This window comes from Crocuta crocuta, unplaced genomic scaffold (genome assembly GCF_008692635.1).
Source record: "Crocuta crocuta isolate KB4526 unplaced genomic scaffold, BGI_CrCroc_1.0 scaffold255, whole genome shotgun sequence".
Taxonomy (NCBI): domain Eukaryota; kingdom Metazoa; phylum Chordata; class Mammalia; order Carnivora; family Hyaenidae; genus Crocuta; species Crocuta crocuta.
The window spans coordinates 1538727-1558961 of record NW_027530670.1 but is presented as its reverse complement, the minus strand read 5'-3'; the positions used below and the strand labels follow the sequence as shown (position 1 = coordinate 1558961).

The following is a 20235-nucleotide window of genomic DNA, read 5'->3' as shown; positions in this document are numbered from 1 at the left end:
AGCAGGGGTATGGGTGCAAGATAGGAAGCCTGGCAAGCCACCAGACTTTTACCTGCATTCCCACCCACACAGCTTCCTCGGGAGCAGTCCGCACTGTGGTGCCCGAGGAGCAGGAACAGGAAAAGAGGTAGGCCCTCTCTCTTCCCCAGAAGCCTGGCCCTGAGCAGCCCCATCACATCAAGCCCAGCTGGGGAAGCCAGAGGTCTCAACCCTTCCCAGCTTTGCTGATGAGATATGGAACAAGGGCATCGCCAAGAATTTCTGCTTTGCACTCTTTTAAAGGGGCTTGTCAAAGCCCAGACTTATCACACTGATCCTCTCAAGGAAGAAACCAACCCACCCAGCCCTGCCCCCACTTCTCCTCGCAGCAACTTTGGTCATTAACCACATGTACCAAACGGCACTCACTAAACACACACACACAACTGGAAGAACCAGTTAGGGACGAAGTGTGTGTGAATGTGCATAGGCACTGAGAGTTTCTCCAAACACAGTCCTAAACTTCCTGATCACACCCTGGTTAGCGCCCTGAGTCTACAGCTTCCCTGTCAAAACCTCTCCAGGTTTCCAACCAGCTGTTCTCCTTGTTCTCAGCCTCTTTCCCTCCTTCACACGGTGGAGAGAGGGCCAGGATAAAAGCCCAAATCCCCCCATGACACACGGCGCATCAGATGGGGCCAATTGTTACCCACCCTCCAAGCCTGGACACCTTTTTCCACTCCCTGGGCTGTACCTCTGAGCTGCAGCCTCAGTGTCGTTAGGTGCCCTCTGTTCCTTACTACTTTCCTGCCTAGGGACAAATTAGAGAAGAAGGCAGAAAGAACAGAGGTTCAAAAAGCTTTGCAGCCAAGCTAACTGGCCCTGTCCCCACCTCCCATCCCGTTCAAGTTCCTGGAAACTCTCCCTCAGCCCCAACTAGCTGATGGGAGTGGGAACCTCTGCAGGAATGCAGTCCAGGCTCCCCGGTCAGGCGCCGAGGCCACTCCACATAACTCCCTAACAAGCTGCTTCCTTGGGTGCATTTTTAAGTGTCAGGCTCAGAATGCAAATGATTCTGAGGCTTTGTAGAACAGCAGCATCTTCAGGGGCAGATGTCAAATTGGACAGGCGAGAATTAATAGCCCCAGGAAGCAACAAGACAGTAACTTTATTTTTGAACCCCCTCTATTGCAAATTAGCAGGATAAACCTCAGCCGGTTTTGGAATATCCCACCCCAGGTCCCCAGACATCATGCCTGGTGTGGGCAGGAGGCCAGCAAATTCCCTAAGGCCCCTCGTTCAAGTCCACTGCTCACAGAGAAGACATGTTAGTTTCTGGGCTAACTGATGTTCAATCTCTAACAGACCAGAAACTCCAATCCAATCAGCTGGTCCCCAAGATGAAGATTTAACACGGGTGCTCCCTGCCCGCCACCAGCCCCATTATCACACACCCAAAACAAAGCTTTGTCTGTCACTGTGCAAGCAAGGCAGCATAAGAGTTGGTTAATCCAAACAGAACCAGAAACGACCTTAACCTCAGGGAGCACAGGCTGGACCAAGAACAGAGAGAAGGCTCCTGGGAAGTCTGAGGCACTGGTCAATCCCAGGCAAAAGTGAAACCGACATTCAGAGTTCAGCAACAAGGGCCCCCGTGAAGCCTCTGGGGGTCCAAATTCTTGGGCCTGTCTCCAGGGAAGGAGAAAGGGATAAAACAACCAGAATCTAAGAGAGATATTCTCTCTTCTACTTCCCTCTAGCCTCCCTGATCAAGTCTAGAAATTCAGAAGGTACTGCTGTGGGGGATACAAAGGAGGAAGCAATGTCCAGGGCACTAACTACACCCACACCCACACCCCACAAGGCTGAAGCAAAACCCAGGTGTCTGGGTTACTCCCTTGCCCTCACTCTAACACTTTCCTGAGAATTCTTCCCATACTCTCTGCGTAACGCTCCAAAGATCCAGAAGCTAGGTGAGCAGCTAAAGAATACACCCTAACTCCAACCTCATCCCACACCAGCCCTTACCCTTAGCTCTAGCCCATCCATTCAAGAAGCATCCAAGCTGCTCCTGTATTTCCTTGCCTCCTCATACAACATTCCAAAGTGGCAGTAAGTCCCCTCTTCTAAGTGAAGAGACTGAGACCCAGACATATTTGCCTCTCTCTCCCTCTTCTCCCTAACCTGACCTAAGAAGGCCCAGAGAACAGTTCTGTTTTCCAGGACAGTGCCCTGCAAATTCTTGTCTCCCCCTGCACCACCAGACATGGTCCCCAAACAAGCCCAGACAGAGCCTTGGATCATGGAACTCTGCACAGGGAGAAATGGTTGAAGAATCCCTTTCTCTTATTTCAGTTCAGTTGATACAAAAACATTTCTCCACCAGAAATGCCAGGACAGCACAGAAGGGCTGCAAAGCCTTCTCAGAGAAGAGGATCACTGTGTGGGTAGTGCCTGGTCTGCTGGGGGAAGGGAGTTAAGAATTTATAGCCTCCCTGGCCCACTGCAACAGCCACACTAAGGCCTCCAGAGGACCCTGGGCAGCAATAACACATTCTGATTTCTTCTAAACTAGAGGAAACAGGAATGTATCCTGAAACAGGAGTGGGGAGGAAGATGCGATTATGGGGCCGATCCCCACAGGTCTTGACCTCAACTCTGGGTGACTATGTGTACAATGCTTTTTCCCAGGGTTAAGAGAAAAGGCCGTCGTCCCTAAACCCTTTTGCTATTCTAGAGACCCCAATCCCACGGTCTTCCTGTTATGACCTAATTTTGGATGGCTATATACTACACATTCCGTTCCTGGGGAAGCAGTGCCTATGTGGATCCAAGCACTGCTGCTATTTCCTCAGAAATGCTGGCCCAGCAAGTTGTCAAGAGAAAACGATGAAACTGGTGACAAAGATCAAATGAGGGAAGAGACAACCCCCTCTTCCTAAGATTCTCTAGTGTTAGGAGAATCTGGAGAGTTCTCCATGAGGGCCACTTCTCTCTTTAATATGTTAACTAAGAACTTGGGTCTCCAGGCTCAAGGACTAACACAGAGATGAGACAGAGCTAGAGATGAGAGAGGAGAGGTCAAGTGCACAGGCACACTGCTTCTCTTCTCTTGAGTGACACATACACACATTACTCCAACAAAACTGAAGCCCCACTAAAGAGAATGAGGCCAGGATTCAAATGAAAGCCCAAAATAAACCCAACCCAGGCTAGACCACCGTTTTTTCATTGACCCTGGAATACAAGTTTGCCGACACCAAGTTCTCCCAGTTGCTGAAGGACAATTCTCCATGGTATCTTAAATTTCTGACCTTCGAGCAAGGGGAAGGACCCATCCAGACTGTCTTTTCAAAGACATATAGCAAACAACCTCAGAAGACAGAGATAGTGTCTCCCTCCAGGGCAGAGACAGGTTTGTTTCCTGACCAGAAGAGTAAAGATAACACCTCCTTGTGGGGCAAAGGTTGGGCACGTTTGCTAGCTGCTCCAGGAAAAGACTCGGGTTCCTTCAGCTGGAGTCTCTCAGCTGGCACACAGACCCACTGTGTGTGCGGCCTCTACCTGGACCTCCTCCATACTGCCTCAGGGGACCTGGAGCAAGGGGAACCCACATGCTGCCTGCTGTGCCATGTGCAATAAAGTCCTCTGTCTGTGATCCAAGACTCTGTGTCTTCTGCCAGCATCTGTGACGCCGGGGAGGCCTAAACCTTGTTAGTATGCAAGCAGAATAAAATCTCACGTGCTTTCTTGACACCATTTATTCTAAGGGAAAGTAGAAGAGATATATATTACAGACCAGACACGGTGCTAGGTACTTTGATATACATTTTATCTCATTGAATTCTAACACTAATCCCTTGAAGTATTATTATTATTATTATTATTAACAACATGTCATCGTCATCACTCTCTAAGAGGAAACAGAGGCCTCAGAAAAGTGATTTGCCTAAGATTACACAGTGAAGGAAGGTCACACGGCTAAGGAAGCCTTCTGAAAATTAAAAAAGGAATTATATGGTTTTCCCCTTACTATGGTCCCAGAAGCCCTTTGGGTTTCAGTTCATTCAAGGTCAAGTTCTAATCTCTTAGCTGCTCAGTCTTTGTCATGCTGCTTCCTCTGATGCCCATTTTCTTGAGAAGTTCCAGAAGCTGGGCCGTGTCTGCCCACAGTGAATGAAGTGGGATCTGGGAGTGTCCCTCATGTTCCTGTTCTGCAGCCCCCAGAGACGGGCCAGCCCACCACCTCTGCCACAGCTTACCCACAATATCTTCATAGGCATTTTCTTCTAAAGTGCTTTTGGATCCAAACTTGGGTTGGCTCTCAGTACCATTCTCAGTGGGAGAAGAGGGGTACAGGGACTGGAGACTGGATGCATCCTCAAACTCAAAGGATTTTCTGTGGATAACAAGAGCATAGGTCATTCCAGGAGAACTAGATTCCAACTGCCTCATTGGGGGAATGGCCATGGGCAACACCAAAGACCAGAGATCCTCCTCACAAACCAGCTACCAAGCAAAGCATCAAGATGGATCCAAACTTACCATTCAAATGAGGAGATAAATGGTCTGAGAGACCCCAGCCTGGGTGCCTGCCAATCATACCAGTAACAAATCCCACAGCCAGAAAGGGTGCCATGTGTCAGATGCTGTGTCAAACACCTTGCACATGTACCTCATTAATCTTTACAATCCTTCTACTAGCTATTGTCCCATTTCATGAATGAGGAGATGGAGGCTCAGGAAGATGAAGTGACAAGAGGCAGGACTCACTGAGGCTACCTGGGCCTCCAAGCCCTGGAGCCTATCATCCTTGAGAAGTATCTGCCAGTACCACAGAATGGAGTGCCTGTTCAGCCTCCGGGGTCTCCATCATGCCTGCATCCTAGGGAGGGCTTAATAGTGGATGGGTGATGCCCAGGGCTGTTTGGGGGTCAGGGAGGCAGGTGGTGGTAGGTGAGTTGTTAGAAGAGGAAGGGCTGAGATCTCCAAACAAATGATGCCACTTCTGAGGTGGAACAAAGAGGGCAATTTGCAGCCAAAAGATGCTTCCAAGACCCAGCTTCCCTTCAGCTAGTCACCTGCTCCTTTCCACACTGCGAATAGCCATCCCTTCTACTAGAGAATTTCAAAACCACAGCTTGTTAGCTCCTCAAAAAGCTTGAGTCCACAGTACTCTCTACTTCTCTCCTCCATTATCTAAGACTTGACCCCAGCTGCATCCTCTCCCTCTCCAAGGCAGGTCCTAGCAGATTCCTTGGTGGGGGGGGGGGGGGGGGGGTGAAGAAAAGAGAGATACTGACTGAAGACCTTCTCCTACCCATTAACACCCCCCTCTTCTTTTGGGTACCATTAGATATTGCAACCTTTCTCTCTTGTTTAATGAACAACTCCTGAGAGTCTTGGGTGCAAGTTAAGGACTAAAGGTGTCCTAAAAGCCACATTCTGCTCTCAGCTTGCCTAGCTATTCTGTAGCACTTGACACAGCTGAACACTCTCCTCCCTCCACCTCCATGACACAGTCAACAGTTTCTTTGGCAATTAGCTTTCAGGGTCTTGTGAGGGATTTACCTTTTCCATTAGCCTTTTAAATGCCAGAGTCTCTCAGAGTTCTGTATTCAAGATTCTTTCTTTACTCTGTGCTTTCTGGGGGCCAAATACTGATGGCCATCGCTATATCTACCATTCCTACCACGATAGCTCCCAAATCTGTCTCTGACCTAGACTTCTTACCCAGTTAAATATCCAGTGGTTGAGTGCAGTGGTTCCTGAATGTTAGCAAACAGATACGGGTTGTGTGAGATCAAGTTTTCATTGACATATATACAGTGGGGTCAAAACCTTTTGCAGATAGTTCTCAAATATAAAATATACAAATCATGTTCTGCCAAATTACCCTTGAAAATCCCACAGGAAGGCACCATGTTGAAGACCAACACACTGTCTTTCATTAAGACTAATATAGTCAGTTTCTCCACAGATTTATTTAAATTTTTAATGTGTTTTATTTATTTCTGAGAGAGAGAGAGAGAGAGAGCATGAGCAGGGGAGGGTCAGAGAGAGAAGGAGACACAGAATCCAAAATAGGCTCCAGGCTCTGAACTAGCTGTCAGCACAGAGTCCGACGCGGGGCTCGAACCCATGAACCGTGAGATCATGACCTGAGCCAAAGTCGGACACTTAACCGACTGATCACCCAGGCACCCCCACAGATTTGTTTTTAACAGACTTCTTTTTGTTTGTTTGTTTTTGGTTGAATACCAAAATAAATACTTGGTTGACTTTTTAAAATAAAAAACTGTATTAAATATAAGAATCATACCTGACACAACAGAAACAAACTTACCATCTCATGCTCCTCCAGGGAATACGCCACTGTGTGAATAGGCAAATAAAAGAGCTTATACTTTTTGAATGGTCTCTCTTTTTTTCCAAGAGCACAGATTTTTAAACTTGCTATATTAATTATTATGTGAAGTGACTCTGCCATATATGGTATATTTGTCTGTGTATGTTATATATAAATGTAATATATGCGGGAGTACATGTTAAACCTTCAGGCTGATATACTCTCCCACATCCCCTTTCTCCACCTAGCTAACTGCTTTTTTGCTTTTCTAAATTTAGCTCAACAACTCCCTCTACAAGGAGGCTTCCCTCACTCCCCAGTCTAATTTAGCTGCTGCTTCCTCTGGGTCTCTGGAGAATCCTACACTGGCATGGATCATGTTGCATAGAGCATCTAGGATTTATTTGTGATCTATCTCCTATATCACATCAAGAATGGCAGAATAGAAGAACCATTGCTTATCTGACCCTGTATTCCCTTAACCAGTACAAGGTTTAGTGCATGGCAGGCTCTAGATGGGTATTTACAGAAATGGATAAATCAGAACAAAGCAAATACTCTTGGCAGGCTGTTAAAGCCTTGACAGCCAGTGAGCATGTTAGGCTAAGCCAAAACATAGGATTACCCTTAGCCCAGGGCTCTTCTGGCCCACGAATCTGAAACTTTCTGATGTCTTCCTCTCATGGCTGAATAGTTATCTATATGAGGTGGTATCCCTGAATGATGTGCTGGATGTCGCCCGAAGTATTATTAGGTCCAACTGAAGAACCCCAAGAAGTAAAATAAGCCTGAATGCCATCTGACTTTGGATTAGAAGAGGAAGGCAATGAGGGAGAATGGGATAGGCCTTCCCAAGGAGGTGGGCTCCCGCCTACCCCAATTCAGAGAATAAGGTGTCTGTCCACTTTCACCAACCCTAGCAGCTCCAGTTCCCAGTCAGTCACTATAATTGTGGAGACAGCCCAGGTAGTCCAGGGTCAGGAATGCTGAGACTGAGCAGGAAGCCAATGACAGTGCCAGAATAGGCCATTCTTGAACATAGCCAAGAAACCAGTAAAATGCTCTCTGACCCCTTTTTCCATCAGTCTCCCCTTTCATGATCCAAGGATCTCCTCTTCCTACAGGCCCAGGACCCCTAAATGGCCAGGCAGCCCTCAGGAGAGAGAAAATAACCCGAAATGTGTTGTGATACTACTATGTTAATGACAACGTGCCGTATTCAGATAATGATTCCCTCAAGGAAATAAGTTTCTAATGCTGGCATTTCAGGCAGTCATAAGGCTAAGGTCCTATGTTCCTCAAGGGACTGCCCATTCTATCTACAAGAAGCCCTACTCTTCCCACAGGGACCAAGGTAGTTCCAACAGGGCTCAAGACGCAGCCCAACTCTCCCCCCAAGGCCAAATCCAGCCCACACCTTCAGTAGACAGCATTTGGAAGAAGCGTTTTCATCCTCCCACTCACATTTATGTATCCTTATCCTGCAAGAGCAGAACAATTTCTTTTTCACTTAATTCATATCACCACCTAACAATTACTCACTGCTTCGGGATCCATGAAGAAAATTTTGACTGTGACCCACAACTACAGTCTGCTTTTGCATCTTCCATTGAAAAGAAAGCCACGGTACCCGGCTGTGAAGACACAGGAGGAGCATTCGTTACCTGCTCTGGGACTTGCGGTGACCACGCATGTCCTTCTTGGGTCTCCGGGTGACTGGTGGGGCTGGGGTGGAGGGCAGGGGGGGTGGAGCAGCAGGTGTGGGCGAAGGAGGTAGACCATTGCTTGGCTTACTCTTGGGATTCTTGTCAGCCTCATATTCAAAGGTGCGCTTGGGTTTGGGGACAGGGTTCACAACGGGATCAGGGGAGCTCTTTGATGGCAGCAGCTGGGAGCTCAGGCTATTTCCAGGGGTCCCTGGCTTAGTGGAGCCACTGCCTTCCCTCTCCAGGGGTGGGCCTGCCTCCCCCACAGCTCCGGTCACTCCTCCTGCCCGGTTGCCAGTGCTCACACTCGTGCTCCCTGTCGGTTCCTCCAAGGTGCCCAAGGTCCCAGTCTTCCTTTTCCCTCGGTCTACACTGTAGCAGCTACTGGGGAGCTGGGGGAGTCCCCGGCCTGGCTGCTCCTTCAGGGCCTGTTCAATTTTCTGGATCCGACTCAGCACTGCTGAGCTCTCTTTCCTGCTGCCATGCCCCCTGAGGAAGGCACTGGGCTCACTCCGGCCTGCCCGTCTCTCTAGCCGGTAGAAAGAGTCCCGGACAGGGAGTGCCTCTCCCTCCTCCTCGGTCTCAGGGTAGGAACACTCTGAGAAGGTCCTGCTCATCCTCCGGAGGCCCTTGAAATCGAAGGTTTTTTCTGAGCTGCAGGGGGATGGCGCCACACTGGGACAGCCTTCACTGACCGCCCACTCGCCACCAGAGCCCTCCCGCTTCTCCCCACACACGCTCATCCTGGGCGAAATCTCTCGGCGACCCTCCCATGCTGAGATCTTCTCCCGGATGCCCAGGCTATGGGCACGGCTGCCAGTGCGGTTCAGAAAAAAGCTCCGTGAGCCGGCTGTCGGCCCCAGGGATGGGGTGCTCTGGGCAAGGGGGAGGCAAGCAGCTACTCCCTCTACATCCTGGGCTGCCCCTTGGACATTCTCCTTCTGGTCGTCTCTCTTGCACACTGAAGGGCTTCTGTCCAAATAACTGAAGTTGGTGGCCTTGAGGGGACAGATGGGTGGTGAAGTGTCTGGGGAGAGAGCTCGAGGATTTGGGGGTGAAAGATCACGGGGGTGCCAGTCCTTGAGGAGCAGCCGGGAGCTGGAGCGGCTTGAGTACCTGCAGGCTGACGTTTCACTATCACTGAATGGGTAGATGGGACTCCTTGGTGGGGAGAGAACTGGAGGTGGAGAGACTGACTGAGACCTAAAAGCAACAAAACAAAAACAAAAACAAAAAAGGGAAAAGAAGAGAAAATGGCAGTGAGTGGCCCGACAACCAGAGGCATTGTGTTGCATTTGCAGACAGCTCAGTATCTCTTTCCTGCAGGACATTCAAGCTCAAAGTACTCTAGTCAAGTAATACACCCCCCTCAAAGCTGTCCTCAAGGAAAAGAACAGCCCCTTATCCACAGCTGGCCAAACTCAATGAGTATCCCTGCCCAGTTCATGCCCAGAGACACTGAGAACCATCTAGAGCAGAAGCCAGCTCTGTGTCAGGTGAGAGGATCCCCAGAATCTACATCTGCCAACTAGAGCACAGTAAGGCCAGTGGTGCCTGCAAAATGTTTAGCAATTGGCCCTCTGAAAGAGAAAGCACAGATTTGTAACATTTGCCAATTTCCATGGTATAAATATTCCTAGTGTAGCTGATTTTAAGCTACCAACATGACCTCACTGAATGTGGCATTGGGAAGAAATGCTAGTAATCAGTTCTCAGGAGCTGCTAGAAAGCATCTCCAGCACACCACTTCCTGCAGTACCCCAAGTATACACCTGAGCCCTCTGATCTGTCTCCTTAACAAACCCCTATCTCCCCTGAGACTTCTGTTACTGCTATAACATATGCAGCTCCGCTTGGGTCCTGACCAGAATTCAGATCCCTGAAGGTCTCAAAAGGATCAAAAAGGTCCCTCAACAAAGAGTCCTCTTGGCCCAGTCAGTGAGGACGTCCATGGGGAAGGGAGGCCAGCTCCTCAGGCAGCTCTACCTTCCAGTGCCCGCGTCCCTTCAAACAAGCACCAGCCACTTCTCAGCTCTAAATCCACACACAGATCTTATCAGACATGGGGAACGGTTCTAAATACATACTGTTAACTCACTTAGTCTTCACAAAAACTCTATATAATTATTATTATTTATTATTATTTTCATTTTTACAAATGAGAAATACTGAAGGACAGAAAGGTTAAATATCTCATCCAAGGTCTCTCAGCTAGTGAAGGGGGACGCCAGGACAGGAACTTTCGGTATACTATGCAGCCCCTCTGAAGAAGCAGCAGTAGCCTCACCATCTCTGTGAATTGCCTAGGCTCCTGGACATCAGTGGGCAGGAACCCTCACAGCACTGGGCACAGCCCTATCTCAAACATAGCATTTATAAGTATCAAGGACCCCTTGCCCCTCAAGACCTCTAGACCTCTTCCCTCCTTGACCACGATTTCTTCCAGGTGGAAGGACACAGCCTCAGTATCTGGAAGGTGCTCGGAATGAAGGACAAATAAAGAAACAAAAAGATAAAGGTGAACTTATTGACAAGAACCAGGAGTGGACTTTCTTTTCAGTTCACTGTCAACTTCCAGCCTTCTTCTCAAACAATTTTAGTTCATAGACAGCAGGGTTTTTGCCAATGCCACATGCTACAAAGGCCTACCTGACCCTGATGCCGAGGCCCTTAAAGCTGGGCGGTAGCCTCGCAGGGTCCAGAGTGCCATGCCATCCACAGGAAGGCAGCCAGCTGCCCTCAAGCCAGCCTGCTGTCACTGCTTGCTCACACACAGAAAACCGTGGCTTGGGTGAGTCAGGGATTGGCCGACAATTCCCTGTTGGGTCATAGCCTCTGGCTGCCCCCGGTCAACAGGAAACCTCAACATGCTTAAGTTGTTTTTAAAAGGGTAAGTCAAACAAGAGCCATCCCACGTGTACACGGGCACAGATGAGAGAAATTCAGTGCCCAGCCAAGCCAATGACCAAAGAGACTCTGCTCAGTAAGGACGTGTGAAAAGAATAAGCCTCAGCGCTCCCTAGAGTAGGCAGCAGCAGGGCAATGTGCCAAGCTTGAGCTTGGGGAGATCCCAACCTACTCACCAATCGAGGGAGGCCTGAAGTCCCTCATTTATTTCACAGCACCATGGATGCAAATGGATGCAAAAGGTCAGCAGTCCAGCCCTGTAAGCCAGTAGAGTCTGGACTACACAAAGGACTCTATGTTTCAGCTATTCTCAATTGGAGGTGGAGAAGATGCCTTGAATAGAAAACAACCTTAACATGTGTGTTTTCATTCAACAAATACTTAGTGAGCACCTACTACATACCAGGCCCTGCTCTAGGTGTTAGATACAAGAATAAATAAAAGAGACAAAAATTCATGTCCTTATGAAGTTTAAATTCTAGTGGGAGATGATAGGCATCTAATGAGACTAAGAATCTCTTAGGAAGCCTTCCGTATATGCCTCATTGCTCCAGACACTTTGATATATATATGCTCCCTTAGAGATGGGTCTCCTCAACTCTCAAGATAAGAAGTCACCAGGCCATGAAGCCACTGTACTTATGGATGGAGGGCGGGTAGGTGTGTGTGGCATGGTGAAAAGAAATACGGTGAGGATCTCTGGTCTGATTCCAGCATGCTTTCTTCACAACAAATGGTTTCCTAACTTCCCTTAGCAGTTCCAGCCTGGAGGAATCTTCACAAAGCAAGAAATTCTTTCAGTGCCTTAATGCCTACCCTGCTATAATTAAAGTTAGTTTCCCTCCTCTTGTGAAGCATCAAATAGAGAAGAGACTGGCCCTTGCCTTTAAAGGTCCTGGTCTCTGTATCATTGCTGAGCTGCAGCCAGAGCAACGGGTGCTCCTTGCACAGCCTCCCACACAGGCCAGGCTCAAAGTGCCCTAGCAATTCAGGGTGAAAAAAGGGGCCTGGAGCCCAGGTATCCTCAGGTTCATCACTCACTCCAGAGTTCTAGGAAGAGATTTGTAAACAAGATAGATAAGCCCTTGCCCTTATGCAATTCTCACTTGACTCTCTGTGTTTCTAATTCTACCTTTTTAGGAATGTGACCTTGGGCAAAGCCGCTCATTCTATCTGAGTTTCCAGTTTCAATTCCTCAAAACCGTTCCAATTACGTCACAGGGTTGTCATAATGGTCAAATGAGACTGTCGCTGCAAACTGATATCATATACTGTAACTCACTATGACCGTTAATTACCATTAGTATTAAGTTTTTCACTTAATGATTCTGCTACACCAGTTGTTCTTAACAGAGGGTAAGAACATTAGAAAGCCTTAGGGTTCATGTTTCAGAATAGCCACTACCAAGTTACATGATTTTGAACAAGTAACTTCAACTCTTTAAACCCTAGTATCTCAATCTGTAAAATGGAGGTTAAAAAAACACACATCTCAGGGGATTATAGTAAGGATAGAGACAATATATGTCAAGTGTTGCTCAGTGGCTAACACATAGCAATCAGTCTTAGCCTGATAATAACTAATATTAATGAGGGGTTCCGCATTCAGAATAATTGCTTGGCAAACTTTTTCAAAGAGCTTACCTTTGTCTTTGGATTCTAAATATCTGGGGTGAAAGGGGAAGGAAGTAAATTTAAAATGGCTGTAAATCCTTTGCAGCTCATGCTATCAAAAGGTGGATTCTATTTTTCTGCCCCTTAAATCTAGGCTGACCTTGTGATTTGCTTGACCAATAGAATGGAGTAGAAATTAAGCTAAGTTCCAAACTTGAGGCCTCAAGAGGCCTAGCAGAAGCCCCCTTCACATACCTGGAATGCTACCTTGAGGATGTCGTGTAAGGAAGCCAGTCTAGTCTTTTAGAGGACAAAACGCTATGTGGAGCACAACTGAGGCCCCCACAGCTGACAGCCTGCCTCAGTGTGAGCTTGACACGTGAGTCTGACACATGAATGAGGTCATCTTGGACCCAACTGAACTTGGCTATGTGAGTGACTCCAGAGGAAACCAGTGGAGGGACTGCCCAGTAAATGCATAGAAACGTGAGAAGTAATAAACTGCTCTAAACCACTATGTTTTCAGGGGGTTTACTACACTGCAACAGTAAAATTATGCAGGTGGGAAAGGCCAGCCTTGTGCATAACTGGCCCTATCCCAGTGCAGAACCACTGCCCTGGACTTCCATCCTCGTACCTTTCCTCCACTTCCCCACAGAGCAGCTTCCATGGTCTTAATGTTTGAATTTCACTTTCTCTACTAGGGGCTCTGGCACTCTTCTGAAAATCTCCTCTGAGCACTCCCTGCAAATGGCGCTATTTCTGTAATCTCAAGAACAGAATCAGCTTCCATTGTCTTTGCCCCCCAAAATGGATAGTATCACAAAGACAAGAAATAACAAGGACTGATGAGCATATGGAGAAAAGGGAACCCTTGTGCACTTTTGGTGGGAATGTAAATTGGTACAACTACTGTGGGGAACAGTACTGAGGTTCCTCAAGAGATCAGAAACAGAGGGGCGCATGGGTAGCTCAGTCGGTTGAGTGTCTGACTCCTGATTTTGGCTTGAGTAATGATCCCAGGGTCATGGGATCAAGACCTGTATCAGGCTCTGCATTCAGTTTAGGGTCTGCTTGGACTACTCTCTCTCTCTCTCTCTCTCTCTCTCTGCCCCTCTCCCCTGCTAGCATACTTTCTTTCTCTCTCTCTCTCTCAAATAAAATTTTTAAAAAATAGAAATACTATCAGATGTTGTAATTCCACTACTGGGTATTTACCCAAAGAAAATGAAAGCAATAATTCAAAAAGAAATATGTATTCCTATGTTTACTGCAGCATTATTCACAATAGCCAAGATATGGAAGCAACCTAAGTGTTTATCAATAGATGACTGGATAATGAAGATGTACACACACGCATACACCAATACACAATGGAATATTACAAAGCCGTAAAAAAAGAATGAGATCTTGCCATTTATGACAACATGGATAACTATAAGGTATCATACTAAATTAAATAAGATAGAGAAAGACAAATACCACACGATTACACTTGTATATGGAATCTAAACAAACAAATCCATAAACACAGAAAACAAACTAACCACTGCCAAAATGGAGGGGGGTTAGGGGATGGCAAAACAGGTGAAGGGGATTAAGAGGTACGAGCTCTCGGCTATAAAATAAATAAGTCACAGAGTTGAATAGTACAGCATAGGGAATGTAGTCAATAATACTGGAATAATGTTACAAGGTGACTAGACTTACTGTGGTGAGTACTGCATAATATACAGAATTGTTGAATCACTATGTTAGATACCTGAAACTAACATAACATTGTTCATCAACTATACTTCAGTAATAAAAAACACAAAACTGTATGACTAGATGAGTTCATCTAGAGAGTCAGTAGCTAGAGAAGCCCAATGATTGAACTAGGGCATTCTAGTGTTTCAAGGTCAGGGATAGCAGGAGGAACAAGTGAAAAGACTGACCAAGAAGAACATGTAATAAGGAATAAAACCATGAAGAGAGGTGTCTTGACACCTTCAAAAAATAGGGAGCAATCAACTGAGTCAAATTTGCTAACAATCAAGCAAGGGGAAGACTGAGAAATGGCTGATCCTGAGGTTTAGCAACATGGAGGATGCTATGACCTTAAGAAAAGAGATTTTGGTGGAGAGGTAGGAAGGGAAGCCTGACTGGAAGGAATTCAAGAAAACAGAATGAGAAATGGACACAAGGAGTTCGGACAACTCTTTCAAAGGGTTTTCCTTTTAGGGAACATGGTGTAACAGAAGAAATCTGTTGGTTAACTTGAGCTAAGAGATAGGACACAGTATGCTTAAAAGAAGACTGGAAGGATCCAGTGAAAGAGAGGAAAGCTCTCGGTGCAGGACAAAATCAGGCAAATTCAGGAGCAGTGTCCTTAAACAGGCAGCAAAGGGGATGGGGATCCAATGCCCATCTAGAAGGGTTGCCCTTAGACTGGAGAATCCCTTTTATTCTCACTCCATCCACCTAGGATGAGTATCTTCTCACATAGTCTCATTCCTGTGCTGCTTTTCTTCCACCATTGGCTTTTACTGCTTCATGTTTTCCAACTCATTCCACAGAGGGGAGAAAAAGTCCAGATTTGTTCTTTGTTTCCTGCTCCTTCAACCATCTATATCCAGCTCCTTCCCCAAACACACTGACCTACATAATGACTAAGTCCTACCAATTCTACATCCTTCACATCTCTCAGATCTGTCCCCTTCCTCATAGCCCCACTGCTGCTACTTCCTTCGTTCAGATCTGATCTTTCACTGGGACGACTGAAACAGTCTCTTAATCTCTCTCTCCCTCTGCCTTCAACCTTAACCCAGTGCTCATCAATCCTCTTATCTTCTGACATCTTTCTAGTAAGGGAGACTCCTCATGCTTGAAACTCTCCACTATCCACACAATGAAGTGCAAATTCACTGACATGGATGCCAAGACCCCTCATGATCTGGTCCCTATTTATTTTTCCTTTGTCATCTCACTATCTTTTCTTACATGCAATCCTGTATCCTACCCACATCAAACTCCTTGCTTTTCATGCATCTAGGCCTTCACACATTGTTTCCTTTGCTGGAATCCTGGCTTGTTCACTTTACATATCTCTGTAGCTCCACTCTGGAAACTCTCTTGATCCTACCCTCTTCATCCAGGTGGAGACGGCTGAGTTTTGATGCCTCCACTGTGCTGGGAAAAATGCCTGTTATGGTACTTGTAACATGTTACTGGACTATATTGTTTCCTCACTTGCCTCCCTTACTAGACAATGAATGGACCTAGTTGAAGGTGATGACAGTGTCTTATTAATCTTGATATCCCTCACTCTTTGCACTGCATCTAGAATTTAATAAGAATTAATACTTATGTTGAATGACTAAATGAATGAATAAGTAAAAAATAAATGGTTAAAACCTAGGTCTCCTTTTGCCTGCCCAGGACATTATTCACAGACTTCTCTGCCTCCCTCTCTTTGTGATATATGACCTGAATAACAATACAAAGAATTACACAAAGCACTTAGTGCAGCCCAGAAGGAGGCTGTCAGTTTCCAAAGCCATCTCCCATAAGGCAAAAATCATATACCAGACCAAAAGTCTAGAAACCTGGGTTTCCTCTGGTCCTGGTCCCATCACTTCCTGGATGTGCTCATGGAAAAGTCACCTAAATCCTCTGAGCCTCAGATTCTTCATCCATAAAACAGGAAAAACACTTGCTCTGAGTATCCTTACATACTAGCCAGGGGCTAAAATGATGTACATTTAAAAAGTGCTTGAACACTATAAATGGCTCTGGGAAGATATGAGAAATATAAAACTAAATACAACACAGCTAAAAGACATCTAAGACTCTGCTCTGATCATCTCTTGCTCTTTATTCTAAAATCCCAGGTTTGCCCCTGGGAAGGCAGACACTGTGAGACGAAGCACTCACGCCGCTGTCTTGTCAGCAGGCAGCCAGATCTGCGGCTCAGCAAAGGCGCAGATGCCAACACTGCAGCATGTGACTGGCCAAAACCAACATTTACAGAGATAAAAGGAGAAAGAGAGAAGAAAGGGGAGAGAATGCAAAAGGAATTTAAATGAAACAGAGGAGCATAAACACTCACATACAGACAAATATATAAGACAAGTGAGTAGGAAAGAAAGAGTATGAACTAAGGGTATGAAAAGAGAAATTTAAAGAAAAAGCAGTGTGTGTGTGTGTGTGTGTGTGTGTGTGTACACAGACAGAAAGTGAAGAGTTAAAATGCAAACTATCAAACTATGTGCCCTTCCCTCTGGTATTATTTTGTAAGAACACAACCTAACCCTTCGCTTAGTGATCTGAGCCATTCTCCAGTAATAGAGCAGTAAGCATTCATGCTGAGGGATGCCCCACATATTGCCAAGTGTGCCCAAGGACTCTTCGGGAGGGAAGGCTATCTTTAATTAGTCCTTGATGACAAGAGATTTCTGAACTCAGCATGTTCTGGTGACAGGGCTTCTGAGAGTATCAGTATAAGGAAGAGGACCAAGTTGGGGCCAGTTGGGAAAGGTTCCTATGGGTCCAGGAAATAGCCCCAGAGGTACCAAGATGGGCTATAGCTACCATGAAGTGAGCCTGTACACAGATTAAGATTATACAGAGCCCAGCTTCCAATATGCTTAGTCTCTACAAAACAAGTATCCAGCCTGCTTCTGAATGAAACTGCCTAGAAGTTGGCCATTCACCATTCTCAGGCTGTTCAATGAAGGTGGGCTCAGTGGACATCATGATCCTCCAACCACTCAGTGACTGCTGCAGCTCCGGAGATGACATTCTCACTGTAATCCCTCAAGGGCATACTCTGAATCACATGGGAGGAGAAAGGGGAGGAAGGCTGCCTGAGCCCTGTTGGCAAGTCCAGAAGTTTGTTCCTCAGCCAGAGCAGGTGCTCAGCTCAGTAACTCCCAATGACACCCCACTATGGGACAGTCCTGATAAAATGCCAAAGGACAGGGTAACTCTCACAACTTGGCCTTCCTGTTTGTTCCCAAAGCAACCTCATCTCAAATGGCTGGATGCCCACAACAGGGCCCAGGACAGCCTCATCCACCAAGTGGGGCTGCATATGAGCCACCATCTCTAGAGATTCTTGTCAATCACAGCTTGTCAGGGTAGCTAGAACAGTAGCTAGGGTCAGAGCAGAAATGGAGTCACCTTTTCACTTTCAAAAGTATATCTAAGAATCTACCAAAGTCACACCTGCCTGTCTTCCAGCTGATTTCTAGAGAAGCAATAAGAGGACTGGTGAGCTCTTCTCTGCGTGGGGACCCCAAGTCCTCTAAGTAGTACAGAGTGTTTACAAGACAGAAGACCTTTCTAAGGCAGGTAAAAATTATGCCTTACAGGAATATCTTCCGGTAAAAAAGGAACTGCTTTACAAAGCAGAACCGGGTACTATGCAAAGACAACAGGGAGAGAAATATAGTTTCAGGAAACCATACTAAAGGTACTTGTAATGGCTTTAAAATATGGTCCCCCAATTCTCTCACATGCCTCCTATAAAAATGATCCCTCCTCTTGAATCTGGACTCTGTGACTGCCTGACCAATAAAATACAACTGAAATGAATCTGTGCCGATTTTCAGGCCCACGCCTCAAGAAATCAGCATCTTTTACTTCCTGTCTCCCACGCCATGAGGAAGCCCAGGCTACATAGAGAGGGCACATATAGGTATTCTAATAGTCCCAGTTGAGGTTCCAGAAATAGCCAACATCAACCCTCAGATACATAAGGTAAGACACCTCTAGGTACTACCAGCCCCTAGTCAATGAGTCACCCCACACCGTGAAGTCTTTCCAGCCAAGGACCCAGACATCATGGAGCAGGGACCAGCCATCCCTGCAGTGCTGTCTGAATTCCTAAGCTACAGAGTCTGTGAGCATAATAAAATGGTTGCTTTACACCATAAATTACGGGGTAGTTATGTAGCAGTAGATAACTGAACAGACTTCAATACTTAGAAACAGGGTGCTGTTGAAACAAAAATCCTAAATCAGTGACTTTGGGGTTGGGTGACAGGCTGTCAGAAGGGGCTTAAGGGAAAGTAAAGAAAATGTTAGTAGAAGTTAGAGGAAGGGGACCCTCAAAAACCATTGGAAAGTTTGGTCATCCCATCACCAGTGGTGACATGGAAAATAGAAAATATACCTAATTTGATGAGCTCACTTAAGGTATTTCCAAGTAGAGCTCAAGGTACCACCTGACCTCTAACTGCATATAGTAAGAGACAGAAGAGATGAGCCAAAATATGGTTTAGTTCTCAAGTGAAATTGAAAGGAAACATAAATGGGAAAGGGCTTTCTGTGTTAGAAAACAACACATGTTTCAGTCTCAGTCTCTTCAGACAAGAAAAAAAGTCCCTAACTAAGAAATGGCTTTCAGATTGTGAGGGCAGTTTTACTGTGTGTGTATATGTGCATAAATGTGTAAACTAATCAGACCGTACACTTCTGGTTGTTCAGTTTACTATGCTCTTATTATCTCTCAATAAATCTCTTTAAAAAATATCTGGAGTGGGACTGGAAGATCCTTTGTCAAGACCTAAAAAAATGTTTTCAAGCAGTGTCTCATAAAATCTTATAGACAGACACACAAAAGGCCTTCTAATGATTTGAAGGGTAGGCTTTACAGATCGTCTGTAAACAGTAAAGGGTCTAAGGCCCTTAAGAACCAGTGCAGTCTCACAGAGAGCCCAAAGTGGGAAAGGACTCCTGGTGAAGTGATTTGTACATGTGCCTTTTGTCTACTGCAGTGGATTATAAAGCGATTCAGAAGAAACTCACAAATTTTTTTATGTTTATTTTTGAGAGACAGACAGACAGAGGGAGAGAGCGTGAGCTGAGCAGGGGCAGAAAAAGAGGGAGACACAGAATCTGAAGCAGGCTCCAGGCTCTGAGCTGTCAGCACAGAGCCTGATGCAGGGCTCGAACCCACGAACCGAACCCAAGAACCGTGAGATCATGACCTGATCTCATGACCTGATCATGACCTGAGCCACCCAGGCGCCCCTGAAACTCACAAAGTTTTTTAAGGAACTGTATCATCAGCTGGGACTGAAAAACACAGAGACAGCATAAAATGAAGGGAAGACTCTGGACCCTTGAAATACTATGCACGTGAAGCAGCTGGAGAAAACTACTCACCTGCAAGAACGAGCTAGTTTTTATGGAAAAGGAAAAATGAGTCAGAGTCAGAGGAGAACCAAAAGCTCCAAGGATGAAGCCAGAGATGAGATAAATGTCTCCAAGGCAGTAAGACCAGGACTTAATCAATAAGTTGGTGATTTGTGACCTTAATATAAGAATTACAATGGACCCATAACTGCTGTGTGACCTCCAGTTTTCCCCTTTCTGAAAAGAACTATCCACAGCAGTTCCTCTAGACCTGTCCCACCAGGGTATTTTGGGTGGCAGATATAAATTCTTTTTAGCTCATAGGTCTTCACATCAGAGGAACAGTAGTCCAGGAACTACACACAAGGAAAGGGACTGAACCCAAAGAGCTTCCTCTATACCTGGACCTGACTTACATGACAAGATCCTAGAATTTAAGCTGATGCCATTAAAAGGATGAGACCTGGGATCTTAGGGAAGAGACTGAGTGTATTTCACATTTGGGAAGGATGTGAATTTTTGTGATCAGAGGGCAGACTGTGGCAGATTATATTCTCC

At 46.1% G+C, this 20235-nt stretch overlaps 1 protein-coding gene across 5 annotated transcripts in view; it reads right to left on the bottom strand.

The window, feature by feature from the left end:
* DENND2B (DENN domain containing 2B) overlaps positions 1–20235 on the bottom strand; it is a 153227-nt gene that overhangs the window by 25656 nt on the left and 107336 nt on the right. For all 5 annotated transcript variants that reach the window (XM_077769154.1, XM_077769158.1, XM_077769155.1 and 2 more), the window contains 2 exons: positions 7993–9237; positions 4242–4378 (listed from right to left, as the gene is read on the bottom strand). In XM_077769154.1, coding sequence (XP_077625280.1) covers positions 4242–4378; positions 7993–9237 — 1382 coding nt within the window. The remainder of the gene's footprint in view (positions 1–4241; positions 4379–7992; positions 9238–20235) is intronic.